At 33.1% G+C, this 22,252-nt stretch overlaps 1 protein-coding gene across 6 annotated transcripts; it reads left to right on the top strand.

Annotated features, from left to right (window-relative positions):
* Nucleotides 1-363: 363 nt before the first annotated feature.
* On the top strand, nt 364-20,658 carry LOC105199817 (membrane-associated guanylate kinase, WW and PDZ domain-containing protein 1). 6 transcript variants are annotated; one of them, XM_039451427.1, is made up of 12 exons: nt 364-586; nt 8,096-8,173; nt 8,252-8,471; nt 9,549-9,626; nt 13,078-13,481; nt 13,561-13,749; nt 13,818-14,934; nt 15,836-15,971; nt 16,078-16,620; nt 16,743-16,913; nt 17,625-17,759; nt 18,726-20,658. In XM_039451427.1, the coding sequence occupies exons 2-12, from the start codon at nt 8,125-8,127 to the stop codon at nt 18,894-18,896; spliced, it is 3,213 nt and encodes a 1,070-aa protein (XP_039307361.1). In that variant the 5' UTR covers nt 364-586; nt 8,096-8,124; the 3' UTR covers nt 18,897-20,658. The 6 variants fall into 6 exon arrangements, with proteins under 6 accessions (XP_039307361.1, XP_039307360.1, XP_039307358.1 ...); XM_039451426.1 differs by having other exon boundaries at nt 13,815-14,934; nt 16,081-16,620; XM_039451424.1 differs by having other exon boundaries at nt 13,815-14,934.
* The last annotated feature ends 1,594 nt before the right edge of the window (nt 20,659-22,252 follow it).

Below are 22,252 nucleotides of genomic sequence, written 5' to 3'. Positions count from 1 at the left end.
TGTCTATATAAATTCAATCATTTTGATTTTATATTAGATACATTACATGTAATTTACCTTTATACCTAGATACTTTTACTCTAAGTTATTTAAGCGCAACACAGTGCTCGTCACGGAGGAACCTTCGAAAGATCGCAGCGGAGTTTATACTTTCGAACTTCCCGCACTCGCTTAGAATCACGTGACTCGAGTTGCGCGCACGGCGCAGGCGCAAGCGCAGCTGCGGCATCGGCGGCGACGACGTACGGCGGTCGGTTAAATGTCTCGTACGCACGTACGAGAGACACGGCAAGTGAGTGGGGCGGTGCGCCGTGTGATGTGAGTCCTGTGGGTCGTCGTCGTCGTCGTCGTCGATGCTGCACGAGCGTCGTGTGCGTGACGTTCTCCCTCTCACCGTCCGCCTCACGCCGAGCGAGCGCGCTAATCGTCCCGACGACGGTGCCATGAGCGTTTTCGCGGTCCGCGAGTGATTCAGTGCCGCAGACACAGTGGCCGCCCCGACACGCGGATACATCGCTCGCGCGGCCAACTGGAACCATGACGGTTACGCGTGCTGCCGAACGCGTCATCGTGCAGGAAACGCAGCGTGAGTAACTCCGCGTCCCGTGTTGTCGTCGTACGTGTTGTCGCCGCCGGGAGAGAACGGAGGAAAAGCGTTCGCCAACGACGACGACGACGACGACGACGACACACGCGTATCTCTTCCTCTCTCCGTCTTCTTTTTTTCGCTCATCTGCCCATCACGACTCCCCATCTCCCTTGCTCCTACTCTCCCCCCTCCCCCTCCCCTCCCGTTTACTCGCGATATAAGCACGTACGATAACCGCATCTCTCGCTCTCAATATCGTCCCGTTCGCGTCCGACGGCCGATTCGATCGGAACCAACGAGACGTGCGGATCGGTGCAATCGAGCGAATCCCCGAATGCAGATCGGGTAGGGAGAGTCGCGCAATATCGCGTGTGCCATTGTTGGTTGTTGCACCGTGCGGGTGCATGTGCCCATGCAGTGGCCACGTCGATGCGGGAGCGCCGTGGGAGAGGAGAGGAGAGACGGAGCGCGAGAGAGGAACGGAAAGAAACCGACGTTGAGGGAGCCGCCACCCTCCTCCTCCCCCCGACGAGCAAACGCGAAAAGTGCGTTTTTTTTCTCCTTTCTCTCTCTCTCTTCTATCTTTCTCCCCCCTCCCCCCTTTCCTCCCGCTTCGCCTCGCACGCAGAGGAATTGCAGACGGGAGCAGACGAGCACGGAGCGGAGTACGCACACGCGTACGCGCGCGCGTGCTACTCCGATCGGATCCGTTTCTTATTCGTTTCTACGCGCTGCCCCTGTTTCCGCGCCTCGCGGCCGTAGAAAGTGCAGGAGAGCGAGCGCCCGTCCAGCTCCAAAGACGAATGGACCTAATGATCGCCGCACGCTCTCGCGCGCCGCGATCACGGGTGAATGCATTCGTAAGAATGCATTCACGTTCGTGTGCCCGCCTCGCCCCGCATGCGTGTCTCCCCTCCTTCCCCCCCCTCTCTCTCTCTCTCTCTCTCTCTCTCAATCTTCCGTCCCACTCTCCCTCCCGCGGTGGCGTTCCTTTCCTCGCTTTATGTAATTACGTTCCGCGCGGACACCTGTCTGTCTGTCTGAACGCGCGCGTCGAGCGTCGACGATCGTAAGCACGTGATCGAATCCACCCGAATTCGCGCGGATCGGAGAGATGCGTCCCGATATGCGTTCTGCGTCGGCCGCGCCTTCCGCCTGCTTCTTAATTTTTTTTTCTTTTTCTCTCTTCCTCCCTCTCTTCTATTTTTTTGTTCCCATTGCCTCCCTTCCGCTCCGGAACCTGTACTGTACGTCGATCTCGTTTTCAACGCGGCTCAATGAGGCGTGCATGCGTCTCTATCGAAGGTGCGATTGCAGAAGCGGTTACAGGACGTACGCGTGCGTTACGGAGATTAAAGACTGGATTAAGAACGTTCTACTTTCTACTTTCCTCCTCGCGCTTTCCTCCTCGTGTACGCCGCCGTTCGCTTTTCGAAATGCTATCAAAACCGGCGAACATCATACCGGGAAGGACAGGGGAAGACGCACCGGTCCGTGATGCCTGCAACGTGATACAAGACGCGTGTGCATGCTGCGGTACCATGTCGTAGGGACGGGTCTCCTGTTATGGCTGTTATGGTGAATTCACACACAGAAAAATGTCATACTCTTGCTAAGAAAAGCGCTTGCTCAATTTTTAGTTTTTTTTTTTTTTTTCCATTTTAGTAACAGTTGTCTTTGCAAAGAATTTTCTTAATAATTTTAAAATACACTTACCATTTCTTTGAATCGAGTAATATGTGCTTAAAATATAAACATCCGTACACACAGAAAAATATATATTTGACAGAGTTGGGTGGTAACTAGTTAAAAAGTTAATAAGTTAATAACTTTTGACTTAATTTTGAATAATTTAATTTTTAACTTTAACTAGATTTATTTTTAAAACACATAAATTTCATTTTATTAACTGGGTTAAAAATTTATTTATGTAAAACACAAAAGTTATGAAAGAAAAATACATAAATCCATATAAAAAGAATAATGTTTCTTTATTATTTCATATAAGTAAACTTAATTTACAAATAAAATATTAAATTTGTTTGATCATCTATGTTACACATAGTTTTGAGCTATTTAATTTTAAAAACTTACGAATTTCTAATTTAATATTAATAGTATTTTTTTAAATTAACTTTTAATTTAATGTAACGTAACTTTTAACTAGTTAGTTTTAACCGTGATCTATAATTAATAAATCACATTTTTCTGTGATAGCAATAAATATCAACTTGCTATAAAATTTTTGATTTTTGAAAAGTGTTCAGTCATTCTTTTTACGGGGCATTTTAATATTACGTATAATACTTATCAATAATACTTATCTATAATGTTCACTACATGCTATAATTTATTATATGCTATTCATTGTCACTTTTTGAAAATAATGTTATTGCTTAACATTTCTGATAGCCAAAAGCCCAAAAGACGTCATAAAAATATTTCTTAAACATCTTTTGGGCGTCTTTTTACTTTTGTATCGTCTGGGATATAACATATTCTTTTATTTAACTTTAATTAAATGTACACAACCATTTTCTTTACGAAGTAAACATTTTACAAATACATGTAAATTTTTTTGAAAAACAACCAAAAAGAGATCCGCAGAAAAATTGAAGAAAACCAATCTTTTTTCAAACCTTTAGAACTGTATTCTGAATCCCAGTAATTCATTATTTCAAGCAAGAAAATTAAACAAAATTCAATTTGCTTATTATTATTATTTTAACTTTTCTTCAATATAATTTTATAATATTCTTGGAAAGAATATAAATACTTTTTATCAGTATGGTAATAATTTTTTTCTAAAACTTGTGATGAGTATATTTTAAAATAATTATATAAAAAGTATTCTTTATTAAAGATAATCGTGACTTACAAGAGATAAAAAGTGAGTTGAGTGAAGGTTTTCTTAGAATTGATATTTTTCTGTGCGCAGTCATTCATTATACTGATTAGTGTGCATTAAAGGCTGCTACATATAAAATGCAGTAGCATAATAATCAACTTTGAAATTTTATATATATATATATATATATATATATATATATATATTTATATATATATATATAAATTATCTGTGACAGTATCATTAGGCGATTTTTGGCATGAATCAGATAGCAACCAAAGTATACCAGTACGTGTTTGATTTTAGCGGTAGAGGCGTGGCTAGCTGTTGAATAAAAAAGTAGAAGTACAGAGTAGAATGAAGAAAAGAAGATACAAAAATAAACTCCATCCCTACCAATAACAATCTTGATAGGTACATGTATCTAACGATCGCCAAAAGCCGCTTATTATTGGTTATTTAATTGTTTAAAATATTTTTTTGTTTTTACATTTAACTTTGTTAACTTCATGTACAGCAACTTTTAGTTTGCACTAATCTGGTGTAATACAAGTGACTGAATTTACTATTAATTACGCGAAAATCATTCTGTGTTCATGTTCGTCTGCAGATGATAGAACAAGTGTGTGTATATGTGTGTGTTCGATCGACGAATTTCTCTTCCCTAGAAACTGCAATCTTGGGCCCCAATAAACTGCTCAATCCTAGATATACACACTAAGGACTCTTCGACTCCAGTAAAACAGAATTTTTAAATTCTATTATTGATAGAATCAATAACTCAATAAATAAAAAATGGATTTAAATAAATTGATAAGGATTTATTTCAACGTTTGCGAACTTCACAACCCAAAATTTTGTACACCAATGCCGATTTTTGGCATTGCTGTAAAACACTGCCGACATTTTTGTACACTGCCGACAATGCTTATTGTTAGTCAATGCCTACAATGCCGTCAATCCTATATTAAAATTAAGGCAATGCCATGCAATTATGAACACTACCGCGTGCCCATTATCATACGCCAATGCCTGCACAAGAATTCTAAAGCTTTCCCGAAGTATTCAAAATTTTTGTGCTCAACTCCATGATCGAAAAACCGACTCTGAAGTGAGCTCACCACTCCCCAACCACTGACGACAATGCCGTCAATATTATAGGTCACTGCCTACTTTCTTCGGCACTCCAGTAAAACAGAATTTTTAAATTCTATTATTGATAGAATCAATAACTCAATAAATAAAAAATGGATTTAAATAAATTGATAAGGATTTATTTCAACGTTTGCGAACTCTCCAGCAAACAAAAATGAATTGAAATGGATAGAATTTATTTCAGCATTTTCGAATTCACACTTCGAATTTTTCGAATCCATTTGAATCCAAAAATAATATAAATTCAACATGATGATTAGCTCATTTTGTATTTCAATTCATTTGAATTCAAAAATAATATAATGAAGACATGAATCTGTCCGAATTAAAAATGATGAATATCGCATTTTGTACAAAACATTATTTCAATTTATTTGAGTTTATTTAAATCTAAAAATACTTCTGAAGTCTACTCTAAAGCACAAACTCGTGTAAATTAAAATAAATTGCAATTTTCAATTTATTTAAATTAATTTTTGCTTGTTGGGGCGTATTTCTGAAAATCTGAATCCATTTCAAAACCCAATGTCTTTGCATTCATTTATAGGAATTACATAAAATACTTTTGATATGCTTTTCAATTCAGAAATAAGTTCAGTTTTAAAAAGTAGATTGTGAATACTGCTTACGTCAAAACTATGGACAGAAAATGCAATTTTTTTTAATCCAATTGATTAAAAAAAAAGTTTTTCTGTGAAAATGTGCCATTAATGCTACTCAATTAAAAATTGTGAATAGAAAATGCATTTTTTAAATCTATCTGAATAAAAAAAAGTTTTTCCATGAAAATGGATCATGGATGCTGCTCAATTCAAAATTGTAAATGGGAAATGCATTGTTTCAACAGCATTGTACAAAATTTCTTTTTGTCTTACTGATTATTATTGTATACGAAACGTACAAAAAATTTATACATAAATAAATTTGGTTTCTCTTATATCTTATATTAATTATATACCTTTAAAAACAAACGTGCATTATAAGACGTTGAATTTGTATTTTTTAACATAAATTCTAATTTTTTATTAGGTGTACAACTTTGCTTCCGCCGTTTTCCAATAGATGGCTTTAGCGGTATGTAGTGGTGGTAATAAACAGATGCAAACAGATGTAGATGTCATACAATAAGCTTGGGCATTTGTTAACATAATCCCATCGAAACATTAGTCGATTTGTGTCCGCATCATAAAGTTATTCTCGATTGAAAATGTCAGTTTACGAACCAAATTCTCGTCATTTGCGGGAGGTTTTAATTTTCCGCTTCAATATGAAGAAATATGCAGCTGAGGCTCATCGAATGCTCTCAAATACTTAGCGAACCGCTGTTAGTGAAAAAACGTGTGAGTGGTTTCAACGTTTCAAGAACGGTGATTTTGACATTGAAGACCGGCATGACGGTGGAAGAGAGAAGGTTTTCAAAGATGCAGAATTGGAGGCATTACTTCATGAAGACTCGTGTCAAATGCAAAGAAAATTGGCAGGATTATTGGGAGTGACAAGCCATTTCAAAACGCCTGAAAGCCATGGTTCAGAAACAAGAAATTGGGTGCCGTACTAAGTCGAGAGATGTCCCAAGCAGAACAGGGAGTCGTCACGATGTCAAAGTGACTGTAAAATGATCATTAAAAGTCACTTTTTAATCAATTACGATTCATTTTGATGTCATTTTAACACAATTGTGAATCACTTTGATGTCATTTTGACTTGTTGTTCTGCTTGGGGTTGAACGGCTTCAAGTCGTACAGCACCCTTGTTTACTTGTGAACAGCTGCTTGAAAGGCAAAGACGGAAGAGATTTTTGCATCGCATTGTAACTGCGGACGAAAAATGGGTTCATTATGATAACCCCAAGTGCAGAAAGTCATAGGGCCTGCTCGTCCATGCTTCCACGTCGACGACCAAACCGAATATTCACAGTTTAAAGGTCATGCTCTGTATTTGGTGGGACCAGCTCGGCGTAGTGTATTACGAGTTGCTAAAAACGTCTGAAACAATCACAGGCGATCTGTATCGAAAGCAATTAATGCGTTTAAACCGAGAATTGAAAGATAAACTGCAACGATTGCAATACAACGAGAGACACGATAAAGTGATTTTGCAGCATGACAATGCTCGACCCCATGCAGAACAACAAGTCAAATGACATCAAAGTGATTCACAATTGTGTCAAAATGACATCAAAATGAATCGTAATTGATTGAAAAGTGACTTTTAATGATCATTTTGCAGTCACTTTGACATCATTTTGACGTCGTGATGACTCCCTGTTCTGCTTGGGACTCCATGTCGCAAAGTCGGTCAAAACATACTTAGAAACGTTGAAATGGTAAGTCCTATCCCACCCGCCGTATTCTCCAGACATTGTTCCTTCTGACTATCACTTATTTCGATCAATGACATACGGCTTGGCTGACCAGTACTTTCGTTCTTATGAAGAAGTCAAAAATTGGATCGATACGTGGGTTGCCTCAAAAAAATGAGCAGTTTTTTTCAACGCGGGATTCATACGCTGCCCGAAAGATGGCTGGGAAAAAGTAGTGGCCAGCGATGGACAATATTTTGAATCGTAAATGTATAACTAGTTTTTTACAATAAAGCCTCGAATGTCGAAAAAAAAAACGGTGGAAGCAAAGACGTACACTTAATATTAATCTGTCAAACTATCAGAAAACAGAATTTGTCATTTTTCAATCCTTGCACGTACAGTTTTGTCGATAATTTAAATTTTAATCACCTAATTTTTTGATAACTTTAAATATGTTTTTAAATTTAAAAAATTTTGATTAATAAAAAAATTGTGAATTTTTCCAACAGAACAGTAAAATGACGTTTTTCTTAGATTAATAAGTAATATTTTTTAATGCACATTTTTCAATTCTTATTATGATTCTAAACTACTTCTGAGTAAATAGTTACATTTTTAGTTTGTGTACAATTGATTGAAAAAATTAGTCATAACACAATTTTCTCAAACACTTATATGATGAAAATACTGATGAAAGAGTCCATTGTGAATCATGTATACAAAAAATAAGTGTGTATATCTAGGGCAAAGATGCATCACTCGTATAATGCCTAAAAGTATGAAATTGGAAATATGTTAGTATTTATACTTTTTATACTATTTATATGTTTTTAAATGAGATGATATATTTTCATTAACGTAATAATGTAGTTCATAAAAAATACAATTTAATTATATAGGATATGTTGACCTTAAGATCATTTTATAACCATAAAAAACATCACATTTAAATTTTAATTTTGCTCCTTTGGAACGAACTATTTTTTCCTTTGGTATTTCTTTATCATCTTCTATCTATTAAAAACAATAAAAATATTCTGAATGATTAAGTTATAGAGAACATCATCCTGTATAAACTATTACTAATAGTTATTTATGATTTTAAGCTATTTCGCTATGTTTATATTTATTAAGTTATATTTGTAAGTTACAGGTTGTGGTATCTAACATCTTGTAATAGTTGTGTTCTTCTTATTAGGATTTTGAAACAAACGTAAGGACTTTGAGATGGCCGCGAAAACGGACGACACGGCGTCTATCGATAATCCCAACGATGGTAATTATTTAGCCGCCTTCAAATATAAAGGTAATATAATAACAAAGTTTTTTAACGCATGCGTGTCTCATCTTGAAGGAGAGAGTCTGGACAAGGAGATATTGACGATCGGTGGAAACGGTGGAGGAAGGATTCCGCCATCGTATCTATACAATACGGGATCGGAACAGAGTACGGGAACGTCGGATCAGGAACAGACCGCTCGAAACCGTACTCCAGCTACGGAGGATCAATTAGGTCCGTTACCACCTAACTGGGAAAAGGCGTACACGGACACTGGAGAAGTTTATTTCATAGAGTATGTATACAACAGACAATTAAACTGAATTGAAGCGTTAAACTGTGAGTCATATACAAGGAATTATAGATAAAATGATGTAAACACATGGAAAATACACTACTTATTTTAAAAATATAATGGTACAATGGCCTTATGAAAATTTCAAGTTTTACGCTGACTAAGAAAGACATTAAAGTTTTGGAGAACAAAGATTTTCCATTTTGGAAAATAAAGTGAAAAACAAATTTCTTCCTTCAACGTTACTCATCTAAGCAATTGATAGAACTGTTCTGCTAAAAGAATGGTATAATATTCTATTGATAACTACGTAAGTCAATTGTATAATTTTATTCCACAAAGATAGGAATTGTATTGAAGACAAATAGTGAGTTAATCTTTTATTAATAAAAAAGTAACTTATTTCTTAGGTGTTTACATCATTTTGTTCAATCTAGTATCTGCTATAAAAAAAATGCAGCATACTATAGATATATAAATATGCGGTTATTGAGATTTGGACAGTAGGCTCTGTAAAGTAATTAAAATACTACAAACACTTTCAACAAACTGAGAAAAAGCTGAAGGTCAGATTTGGGATGCTCCTTTTTTCTAAGAAGCTTTTTGCTTGACTTAAGAATTAAAGGAACTAATAATAATAATGTATACAGCATTTATGCATTTGCTTCGTTATTTGTCCTCTTATGATGAGAAGATTAAGTGACAAATTCTTATTAATAATGATTTGATAGAGCCGGCTATTTCATACATTTTTATCTCCAAAGTTGGCAATATTACAAAAACAAAAGAGCATTGATTCAAAGTCAGACTTCTCCTCTACCTCCAGCTCTACAGCTGCAAGCTGCAACTTGCTGACGTGACCACCTATAATTTCACTATCATTCGTGACAGTGTATGTTGATGGGTCACAAAAATGAGAAAAAAAAAGAAATATCGCACAATGTTATACAATCAAATTTCGTGTGAAACTAAAAGAAACTTGCCTAAACGTAAAAAAATTGAAATTGTGTTCAATAATAATTCTCTGTTTCGTGTGTCGGCACATTCGGTACGTGATGGTACGTGAATTTTTCGCAGAAAAGCCCATTTCAATGCAGCCAGTCTCGTCCCTTCTATTCATCTGATCTCTTGTTCTGCGACTTCTTGTTTTCAAAGGTAAAAAAAGAGTAGGGATCAAAGGAAAGTTATTTCTTAAAACTGTAGAAATTAAGAAAAATAGTTATTTTTTATTTTGTAGTAAAAAAATCGAGTAAGACCCAGTAAACGGAAATGGATTAAAAATTTGTAATCCTTTTTAATTTAGTTGAATACATTTTGGATTGAAATACAGCAATTAAGTGATTTCAGTCTTATACCATTAATTAATTAAAATGTATTGGATTAAAATGTATTGGATGACTTGCGACAACTCTTTTTAGATTGAAAAAATAAAAATCACTTTATTTCAATCCCGTTTCATGGATTAAAATGGATTATACGACCCGCATAACTTTTTTTGGATTGAAAAAAATATAAATTCCATAATTTTAATCTGACTTCATGGATTAAAATGATTTCAAAGAATTCTTATACTTTAATTAGATAGAAATGGATTTATGTGGTCCGAATCCAAATTCTTGATTTTTTAAATCTATTTCTATCCATTTTAAATATTTTGAATCTATTTTCGTTTGTTGGGGAAACTAATTTTTTATAGCAAAAATTGTTTTTTTATAAAATCGTTTATAAAGTGAAAAAAGACAATTTATTTTTTTATTTAATATTTATTGTATATGAAAAATTTTTATGTATGTCTATTATCTGTATCTTTTTTTATTAATTCATCATTTTTTATCAATTCCTAATCATTAAATCAACCCAAAGAAATATCTTGTCAAGCAACATAAGCTTTGAACTCAGTTCTTGTTTTCTACCAATCTAAGTATAAAATAATATAATGACTTAAAAAAATTATATTTTGATTGTTTACAGTTATTTTTACACAGAAATCTTTTGGACAAATACAAAACTTGAATTCTAGAATAATATGATATCAAATACGAAAGAAAATGTATGTACAAAAACTTTCGAGACCAGAGTAAAAAATTGGTTTTTACCAAGCTTTTTTTTACTTAAAATTTCTAGTTTTTTTATTATTTTTATCTTAAAGCTAGGGATTAAAAACATAAAGTAAAATCATTATTTTTTTATTTTTAAATAATTTTAATAATATAATAACCAAAATAGAAACCTGTTGATATAAATATCGGTATGACGTAATATGTAATATATTTTTGGGTGTTATACCACCTATACTGGTATTACTAAATATCGATATTTTCAAAAGTCAATTGGATTTATAACATTCTTAATGCATTTTTAAAAAATTACAATAAATAATATTATAAATATATCGAAATAAAATATTAGTAAAACCGTTTTACCATAAATATATCTATTTCTTAGCATCATAAAAGTTATTGATATACTGAATTCGTTAATATTCTTTTCATAATAATATTATACAAAATGGTATCAATGTTATTGTTTAAAATGAAACTAAATAAATGCATATGAAATTATATTATTTGTCGTTAACTATGAGATTTATGGCTTTTATTAACTGTAAAGTAAGCATTGTACTGTCGTCTTACAGTAAAATTATGTATGTATGTATTGGTATTATGAAAATTTTAATTATACACTGAATTAGATATCTAATACCGGTATTCATTAAAGGTTTCTAGAATTGGTATTATAAAGTAATTACTTTATAATGATATAACGAGATTGGTATACAATTGCTAGCAAGTTTATTTCGATATTCAGTTTCTGCTCCAAACTCATAAAATTCAAAGATCTATGACGTACCAACAGATCATACTGATACAAATAATTGCAGTATCACAAGCGCTCATTTTAGTAAGTGAAACTTACACTGGAGGTAAAAAAGGAGACTAGCTTCGGCTCGATACTTTTTTTTGTTTTTGCAGTATTTCAAGATCTAGATAAAAATTCAATCTCATTACTTTCAAAACATGTCGTATATAAATATGGAGATTTATAGAATCGCAGCATAAATAATATAATAATATCAAATTGGCAATTTTTAAGTGAATATCAAAACATAACAAAGTAACTTGAAAGAATACAGTGTTTGAGAATATGGAAAAGACAAACTGAAATAACTTGGAACATTCTAGTATACATACAGAATGTGTCATTTCAATCTCCTCTGGCAGATATCTCAGAAACTACACAAGATACGAAAAAATGTTTCAAACAAAAATTGTATAGCTCTGAGGGGAACATAAGATGATACAATTACTTTAACTATTGGTTTGGCCTAATGCCGGTAGTACTGTAACCTTCAAGTCTTATAACTCGAAAAATATTTAATAACAAAATACTTTGTTATAACGTTTTGGAAACGTCTCGACTTCAGCTACAAGAATATGCTATAAAAAATGGGATGTTTTATTTTTAAAAAATTGATATAATCTTTGTGACGCTACCGAACATCAAACCAATGGTATTGTTTTATCGTTTCCCTCAGAGCAAGGTTTGAAAAAACCCGGGTTTTTTAGGGTTTTCTTCGAGTTTTATTCGTTTTTATTTCTTATAATCCAGTAATAATTGACAAAATTTGCTATTCAATCGATAATTCTAATATGAAGTAAATTTAATTTAATCTATTTACGATTTAATTTATTAATTTAGTTATTTGTTCATTTAATTTAATTTATTAATTAATATAATAGATGTGTGTATATATATGTGTTTGTGTGTGTGTTTGTGTGTGTGTGTGTGTGTGTGTGTGTGTGTGTGTGTGTGTATATAATGAGTAATCCATGTCAAATCGAGTCTTTGAATTTGATCATTTTTTTTATTGAACTAATTTTTTTTATTAAAAATGCTTCTATCGTGTGTATGAGGTTTCAAAAAGTTTGTTACGTATAGTAAATTTTTTAATAAATTTGCAATAAAAAATGGAGTTTTTAACTACTATTTGAAGAAAGATAAAAATTAAAGCAAAAATTAATTAAATTAAACAATTTTTTAAATTCTCTTAAGAAAACGATTTAAAAAAGGGATTAAAAAATTTATTATGTAAGAAGTCTAAAAATATTTGTTACTTATAATATATTTAATATAAATTATTATAAATATATTTTAATATTATAAATATGTTAATTTAAATTAAGTTTTATTATGTTCTTTTTTTTATGTTTTTTTCCTTTATGTTCTTATGTTTTTTTTCAATTGTACTATATATTATTTATTTTATTTATAATATTAAATTATATTTATAATAATTTATATTAAATATTTTATTTATACTATTATTAAATTTTTATTAAATTTTCTGAGTAGGTTTTTGTAGATGGGTTTTTTAAGTGGATTTAAATGGGTTGGACCCATCTCAGCAAACCTTGCCTCAGAGCTATACAACTTTTGTTTGAATCATTTTTTCGTATCTTGCGTAATTTCCGAGATATCTAGGGAAATTAAAATGTCACACACCTTGTATATAAAATCATGTTCGCACAACGTATTCTCATTTTCCTATTAATTAATTTTATTTTGTGACATTTGTAAAAAGAAGTATTCGTAAATTATGTTACAGCCATAATACAGGCACATCTCACTGGCTGGACCCGCGTCTGTCAAAATTTCAAAAGAGATCTCTCGAGGAATGCCTTGACGATGAATTACCTTACGGTTGGGAAAAAATTGACGACACCTTGTACGGCACATATTTCATTGATCACGTGAATCGTAGAACTCAATATGAAAATCCGGTGTTGCAAGCGAAAAGAGCGCAACAGAATGTGCTCGAGAGGAAAAGTCCCAACTTCACCAGAAATCCCGACAAACTGAAGGGTCAGAAGATACGGATTACATTAATAAAGAGTTCGCGGGGTCTGGGATTCACCATTGTCGGCGGTGACGACACCGTGGAAGAATTTCTCCAAATTAAAAGCGTCGTGCCAAATGGCCCAGCGTGGCTGGATGGGAAGCTACAAACCGGTAATTTCTAGAGAACCATTAATTCTCAAGCGTGTGATTCAATCCGCTTCCGCATTTGTCCGCATTTGTTTCTTTTCAGGGGATGTGTTAGTGTACGTTAACGATACCTGCGTGCTAGGATTCACACATAACGAAATGGTAAATGTATTCAAATCAATCGGCAGTGGTGAGACGGTAACTTTGGAAGTGTGTCGAGGTTACCCGTTGCCCTTCGATCCTAATGATCCTAATACGGAAGTTGTGACCACGATCGCTGTTAACGCGCCAGGTAAAGCTGCGGTAGTCAATGCATATTGGAGAATTAGAATAATGAATCTACCCTAATCTTTTTAGAAGATCCTGCAATGTATATGGACTTAAATTCGTCTCTCCAAGACAATGGACGTTTTAATTTTCTCGACTCTACGTTCTTGCCGGTACACAGTCTTCAGAATGGTGAGAATCTTGCCACAACATCTGTCAATTCAATGCCTGATCTCTGTATTTCGGACAAAATCAACACAATAAAGCGACCTAGCAGCACGGACATTCTGCTGTCGGAAAGCAGCGATCTGAACGATTGTAAAGACTCGTCTTCCAAGCCAGAGTTTCTTAGCATCGCTATCGTAAAAGGAGCCATGGGATTTGGGTTTACGATAGCGGACTCCGCTCACGGTCAGAAGGTTAAAAAGATTCTAGATCGTCAGCGTTGTAAAAACTTAATGGAAGGCGATATTCTGGTTAACATAAACGACATCAATGTTAGGAACATGTGCCATTCAGAGGTGGTACAGGTGTTAAAAGACTGCCCGCGTAACGAAGAGGCGTTGATACACGTTCAACGAACAACAACAAAGTCGAAGGAGAAGAAGGAGAAAAGCGCACAGGACTTTTTCAGAAGCAAAACACCCACTGCAGACATCTATAGCACCCAATCGAAGACAGTGATACCTAGCAGACCGAAAACGCCATTAATCGATACCAGGAATCGTCCCAAATCTCCGACTAACACGAGTAGATCGAACTGGAACGAACAGGGCGAAAACGAATTGAATCCACTGGACAATCACTACAAATACTCCGACTATTCGCACGGGATGTACTATTCAGATCCGTATAAGGCTAATATCACGTCTAACCTGTCAGACAATTTCGCGGTGATGAATCTCGACGAGGATTCTATCAGAAACGTTCCGAAGCGTGACTGGGTGGCGAATGACAAGTTGAATATCAGTAATGACATGTACTCCATCGACATCTCTCATCATAATAATATGCTCAAACAGAACGGATACTTACACTCCGATTATTATAAGGATGTCTATCCAGTTCAATCGCATTCCCAGTACAATGAGGACTACAATATGTATTCCATCGGACAGGAGCAGAACGTTGACACTGGCGAGATCTGGGATAAACGGAAAGAGACCACCAGTTTCGAGCACGAACAGCCACATTCCAGTTCCATTTCTCGGTACGTATATCGTTTCGTATTCCATCCATTAAAAGTGTTTAAAAAAATTTATTTAAATCATAATTGTTCTTATCTTCCAAAATTCTCTCAGATTAAGGCAGCACTTTTATTTTTTTAATATTTACGTATTCTTTAAAATTACGTAATATTCTTTAAAAATCTTTTTAAACGTTAGAAAAGTTACTGTGATTTAGGCTGCTGAAATTATCTAAAACAAAAAATTTTAAAAATTCTGATCTATATGTATCTATACATGTAACTTTTGTCCAATGTACAATCAAGTTAAAAATTTGATCGTGTATAAAACGGCAAAATTTTTCAGTTTTACTAGTTTTGGCTTCTTTTTTTTGAAATTTGATTTCTTAAAAAAAATTTGACTGGAAAAAATTGAAAAGTTACAATTTTTATTTAATGATAATTCAAACGAGAAAGAGAAAAAAATTTATCTATACAGTTTACCAAAAAGTAAATTTCAAAATATTATACAATTTCTTAAAAGTTTTGAGTCAATTAGATTAATAGATGAGCTAACGCAGCAATTATTTTGCAAAATGTTATTTCGGGAAAAATGCGTTAAAAATTTTATAAATAGTTAACATGTTTAGTAAATTTTTTACTTTTTTCCTATTTAATTTTTTCTCTCTCTCTTTCACTTATTTATTCAAGGTTCAAACAAAGTTTCAAAAATGTCGAAAAATACTCGATTTTTTAACACCAAACAACCGTTTTAATATAATTATTAGATAAAATTATTATATAATTATTAAATAAAATATATTTTAAAATTAAATATATTTCTAAATTATATACACAGAAATTTAAAGAAATATTGACAAAGTATGTAATGATTTTATTCCAATTGTGATTCAATAAATGATTTCATTTGTGATATTAATTTAAGATATCCTCAATACACGAACGAATTGGTTTGTCCAATGGTACCCGATATAGAATGGATAGAAACTTTAGTGACTTTAGTCAGACAAGACACTGGATTTGGATTTAGAATAGTTGGCGGTACAGAGGAAGGATCTCAGGTTGGTTTTGATGATCCGTATTAATGATGTTATTATCATGTGTTGCAAAGCCAAACATAGCCATCACAGCTAATGAAAACGGAAGTGTTAAAAATGTTACGGTTAGCAGGTTTCGGTTGGTCACATTGTCCCCGGTGGAGCGGCTGATCTTGATAATAGACTCAGTACCGGCGATCTAATCATGTCTGTCGATGGAGAGAGCGTCATGAATTCGTCTCATCATCACGTAGTGCAACTAATGATAGCGGCGGCACAAAACGGCCGAGTAACTTTGGGAATACGACGCCGAATCAACACGCAAGAGCATCTTCAAGAGAATCTTCAGTCTTCCTATGGCCGACAAATGAATCTTCAATATCCGTACGACGTTACTGTCACTCGAATGGAAAGCGAGGGATTTGGTTTCGTGATAATCTCGTCCGTTAATAAAGCTGGCTCCACGATCGGTAGGATAATCGAGGGCTCGCCCGCCGAAAGATGCGGCAGATTGAACGTTGGAGACCACATTCTCGCTGTTAATCATATAGATATTACAAACGTTTGCCACAAGGATATCGTCAATTTGATTAAAGATTCCGGCTATTCGGTCACATTGACAATCGGATATCCGTTGGACGATTGCTGTAGCAATACATCTCTTTCTCAAAAGGTAAACTTGTTTTGGAAACCTTTATAATTTAGCCATATATTGCGAAGAGCATTTTCTTTTTTTTACTCAATGACTTAAATTTTAATTGCGGAGCGATTAAAGTGAATTCTTTTTCTGTTTAGGACGAGCCTGCAGGAGATGGAGATGGAGGCCAATACCATGCTGTAGAGTTAACTCGGGGCACCCGAGGTTTTGGTTTCAGCATACGCGGTGGCCGTGAATTTCAAAATATGCCGTTATTTGTCCTGCAAATTGCAGAGAACGGCCCGGCGTCTATCGATAACCGACTTAGAGTGAGTGAAATTTTGAAGTATTTATGTTTAATTGAGTAAAATTCATCCACTCATTTGTTATGAATTATGAATGTAGTACACGATCAATACAAGCCTTAAGCACATAACTAAAAACGAGAAAAAAATAAAATTAAAATTTTTATTGCGCATACATCCACATCTCAGGTTTTTATTGGTTTATAAAAATGAATAAGGTTTTCTATTTTATCGCGTTAATTTTATATATATATATATATATATATATATATATATATATATATATAACAATAGGAAATCAACCTTCAAACAATAATAAATAAAGGACAAAAAATAATTTTGAGAACTATTTATCCTAAAAACGTTTTCAAAAAATCAGCGCAACAAAGTAAAAAATCCCCTTAATGTTTAACTTTCTAACCATGTTCAGATTTTTTTGATCCGAACGCTTTTAAAAAATTCTCTTCATATTAGAATATTATTAATAAAAAGTTTTGTGATTTTTCTGAATATCTACAATATTTTGATACATTTTAGTGAATAAAGTAATTTATACTATGCAAAAATACAACAATACTCTAATACCACAATAATTCCCCGAAAATGTTCAAGTCGAAGGAAACCCGAACACGGTTAGAAGATTAATTAGATATAAATTTAAATAAGATATGTTTCTAGAAATATAATTTTAAACTATGAATATACGACGTTTCAAGTATTTTGTGTTACTTCTAGATTGGCGATCAGATAATCGAGATAAATGGTATTAATACCAAAAACATGACACATACAGAAGCGATTGAGATTATACGTAACGGTGGACCATCTGTTCGTCTGTTAGTGCGACGTGGCTGCCAGATGCCTTCAGTGGTAGGTGCTCCTCCACATCTCTACGATATGAACATATAGAGAATTAACCTTTTGATAATAACATATATTAATCTTAACTTCATGACATTTTCTCCTACTTTTGACGATACTAATGCTAACATTAGCACTGTATAGAATCTCTTTGAGATCTGGAAAACAAAGCTTTTCAGGGTACATAACATTAGGTATTATGCTAAGTGAAGAAGATGAAAGACAATACAAGAAAAAAAGAATCTCAAATAGATGATTACGTAATAATTCGCTATTACGATGACGGTAATGTTTCATATAGAAAAATTATTGTGTTGTATTGCACAATTCTTTACAATCTTATGCGATTCTAAAACAACAGGGATAAAAAAGATGAATTATTTATAAAAATTGTATACGTATGCAATTCATTTTTGTAGCTACATTACGTGATTCTTCCTTTTTACATTTATACACATCTAATATGAATGATTTAAACTATGTGTACTGTAAATTTGTCGTTATTATGAATGTTTATATCTGCCTTTAAAAGTAGCACCGAACTAAATTTGAACACCAAATGTGATCAATTTGCGATAACGAACGTTAATGCACAGTGATGACAAAAAGTTTCTATCGTAATTATTATGCTTATAGGCGTATTAAAAAGTATTCTCTAAATAGAGAGAACGGATATTCGAAAGGGAACACACAGATGACTTTTTTTCTTGCAGCTATCATTACGCAGCTTGCGAAGGTTTTAATATAAGGACAATTGTACTTGCCCATCCTAACAAAAATTAGGCTGATGCTAACCTAGTTTCTCTTAATTGGTCTAATCAACAGAATAAAACGTAATTTCATCCTAACACGTGTGATAGCTTTGAAAGTATATGTGCCTTGTTGCGCGTGTTCCGTATTTAATGAGATTATTAAGTAAAATACAGCCGCAGCCTTCAAAAGTGGATTGTAAACTTGCATTGAAATTCATTGTAGAGTAATCTCACAATCGACCAAATAAGTATTCGACCGAACCACGAGGGCACCCCGTGCAGGCATTTATCGAAATTACCCGAGAAGGGTGTGCCCGTGCCCCGCAAAAAACGTCAAAAAGTTCGATTTTCCATTTCATTGAACTGCTGCTCATCCAAAAACAGATACTTATAGCTACTTGTATTGTAGGCTAATATTTCGTAAGATCGCGAGATTCGTTTTTTTAGAGAACAATTTTTACGGCATTTATGAGATGCGTTTGAGCGAAAACCTCTCATTTTTACTACTTTTTTCTCTTTTTAAAGAATGCAATCTGTTAATTTATACAAATGCGAATAGTGTAAATTACAAATGACTTGTATTAGCATATGTGAAAATTCATATATAGGAAATGTAGCGCAATATATTGCGTCAAAAGCATAAAGTTACAGACGCTATCTATTTGCTGACGCAAGCAGCATCGATACACATAGAGAATCTCAGAATTCGATATCTGATATCACATAGAAATGACACAAACAGCTGTATGTCCATACACGCTGTAAGGTGATATTGTAGACTGGCGATATTATAATAATATAAATTTATTACTCGTCTGCTCTTCTCGATAACGTTTCAAAGTTGTAGACTTTTAAAATTTAGGCTTTTATCATATATAGACACCACTTTGTGAATCTTTTTTAGATAGCGACATAATTGTGGCCTTGATAAAGTGTTACGCCTTTTGAAAAAGCACATGGAAAGACCTCGCGTGAGAGAAATTTTGTCTAATTGTTCTCATAACGCGCGACTCTATTTCGGATTATTACAGGATGTTTACTACTCGGAAAAACCAGGAAGACCTGGAATTTTCAAGGAATTTTTTATTCTTAAAAATCATGAATTTTTATTCGATTTTTTTGTACACTTTTATTGCTTCAGTAAAATTTTGGGAATTTTGTTTTTATTTTAAAATAAAATTCTCTTTTACTGTCAAAATTGTTTTTAATAAACATGGCATATACATCTGCGTGCATTCTTGTATTACATAAATTTTTATAAAACAAATTAGCGACACTAAAAAACAATATATCGTTCTACATTGGTGTTGTGTTTAATCATCACGAAATCCATTGCTGACAGATTGTTGTATACTATATTTATTTTATATTATTTCTTTTTAATACTTTTTTAAATTTAAAGTTCAAAATTTAAATGTCCTTTCTTTGCGATTGTTGATGTTCAAGGTACATTAAAAAGGTCATAAAAAGTTAATTTATTTCAAAGTCGAATTAAAAAATTCTCTGGTCTTACTTGAAATTTTAAATAAATTTTAGGTAAGACTGGAGAATGTTTTAATGTAGCTTTGAAATAAATTCCTGGAAAGTCCAGGAATTCTCAGGGAATTCTTTTACAAAATTTGAGTAAACATCTTGTATTATCAAAACTTGAAAATTTTGTCAATGTCTCTGCGCCCCCTTTTTTCCTAAGTATTTATTATCACTTATATGAAATATATATGTATGTCAATAATTATATATAAAATTAAGGACTCGTACAACCAAAGAAGTAAATGCACCTATCAACCATTTTGTTCTGAGATTGAATGTGGTGGAAGATCGATATGATAGAATCTATTATTGTAATAAAAAATTAATCTCTGTTTTACGGGCGACAACTCTCATGCCCGCGACTAGCACAATGTATCTATCGACGAATCATGCGTAGTAAAATTATGGTGGAGAACGAATTTGATAGAAAATTTTCTTCTTCACTCTTTTCTCAATGTTTATGAAAGTTGCATGTTTGAAAGAGTAACGTATATATTTTTTTACCTGTAAAATAGTGAGATGGCAGATGTTGTTCGGCACGATGTATTAATAAGAAAAATGGCAAAAAAGGAAAAGATAGATTGTATTTTTAGATCTCAGGATTGATGTGTAAGAAAGAAAAAAAATATAAAATGCATATATACATATATATATATATATGTGTGTAATGTATATGTATGTATGTATATATGTGTATCTATAAACAATACATGTAATATACATTATACATACATACATAAACATGTTTTTTTATATACAATATGTTCAGCAGCAGATGAAAGAAAATTTAAGGAAAATCTAAATAATAAAATAAAATAAAAATTAAGAATAACAAAATTACGATTAAGGCTTTGTTTTTTAATTATAAATGTTTATAATTATAATATGTTTATAATATCATGAGCTTTAAACATTTTTGTAAATATTTAAATATTCCGAATTATAAATTTAAGAATAATAAAATTTCGGATGGAGACTTCGGTTTTTTACTTATGTCTAAATATTGATGTGTTTAGATACTTTACGCGCGCGCGTAAACATTAAATTTATAATTTAAGGAAAATGAAACCCTTAATTGTAATTTTGTTATTCTTGATTTTCGTCTTATTTTATTGAGAACTTACTCGTTAAATTTAATTCTTCTTCCTGTTATTGAACAGACTGTATATGATATATATGTTTTACTTATTACATGTACATGCTTAACGAACAATTCGTATAAGCGATAAGTAGCAGCAAACGGAAGCATTTAATCGGATCACACAGTATCCATTTTATAATCATCGCGTTTATTTTTTATAATTATATATATATAAAAAATTTGTATATTGTATAGGATATATTGTAAGTTTAGCATAAATGTATATACTTGTTTTTGAAGACTAAAGGATAATGTTGATAATTTATAAGGTTTGCTATCGTAAGAAGCAATAATCGCGTCAATCGTTCGTATCATCGACTCGAGAAATCCACTCGTCGATAATTTCGAGTCTTTACTACTCGTTCTGCCTTTTCTCTTGCCAAAGCTCCAGTTACATCGCATTTTTTTTTTTTTTTAACGCGACTGTCTCGAGGCAATTGTGGCGAGTGATTTAGAGAATTACTAGTTCGAGAAAAAAATATCGGAACGTTTCGTCGTTTTCACGAACGTTCATTGCGTCTCGAGTAGTAAAGACAGCACGGATCACCATTAAATTCTTCATCGCACGCACGAAAAGTATTTTGTATTCGATATTGATATACACCAATTTAGCTGGATCAAACAGTTATTTTATATGAGCTTCATATATTTATTGTAATTCAAATGTAAACCGAATTCTGTATATGTCCGTTACAACTTAATTAATCGTCGTTGAATAATCCGAGGTAAAGAAACTGATATTGTTGCTAAGGATAGAATGTACTACCGATATATATTGTTGTTGAGATATACTGAGATAATAAATACTGCATTTAAAAAAAATTTCAAAGAAACATGATTTTATATTCTTATAAATCTTGTATCCTCCTCTTTTCTCTTCCTTTTTACTCAGAATTAAATTAAGAGCTAAATAGATACTTTACATTTACAACAAAAGAAAGTATGATACAAAATACAGCTATAACTGCAGAATAATCCTGTGAGGTATCGTCAATAGACAATTCTACGAATGTCAAGTATTGAGTTATCACATTAATCAGTTATTTATTATCGATATAAAGATATAAATAAATAGAGAT

This window comes from Solenopsis invicta, chromosome 7 (assembly GCF_016802725.1).
Source record: "Solenopsis invicta isolate M01_SB chromosome 7, UNIL_Sinv_3.0, whole genome shotgun sequence".
NCBI lineage: Eukaryota > Metazoa > Arthropoda > Insecta > Hymenoptera > Formicidae > Solenopsis > Solenopsis invicta.
This window is presented reverse-complemented; position numbering and strand designations above follow the sequence as displayed.

Bases quoted from the DNA above. Each gene is read 5' to 3' on its own strand.
- LOC105199817 (XM_039451424.1), top strand. From the start codon at position 8,125: ATGGCCGCGAAAACGGACGACACGGCGTCTATCGATAATCCCAACGAT. The intron at 13,482-13,560 runs GTAATTTCTAGA...GTTTCTTTTCAG, and splicing joins GGATGGGAAGCTACAAACCG to GGGATGTGTTAGTGTACGTT. The intron at 15,972-16,077 runs GTTGGTTTTGAT...TGTTACGGTTAG, and splicing joins GTACAGAGGAAGGATCTCAG to CAGGTTTCGGTTGGTCACAT.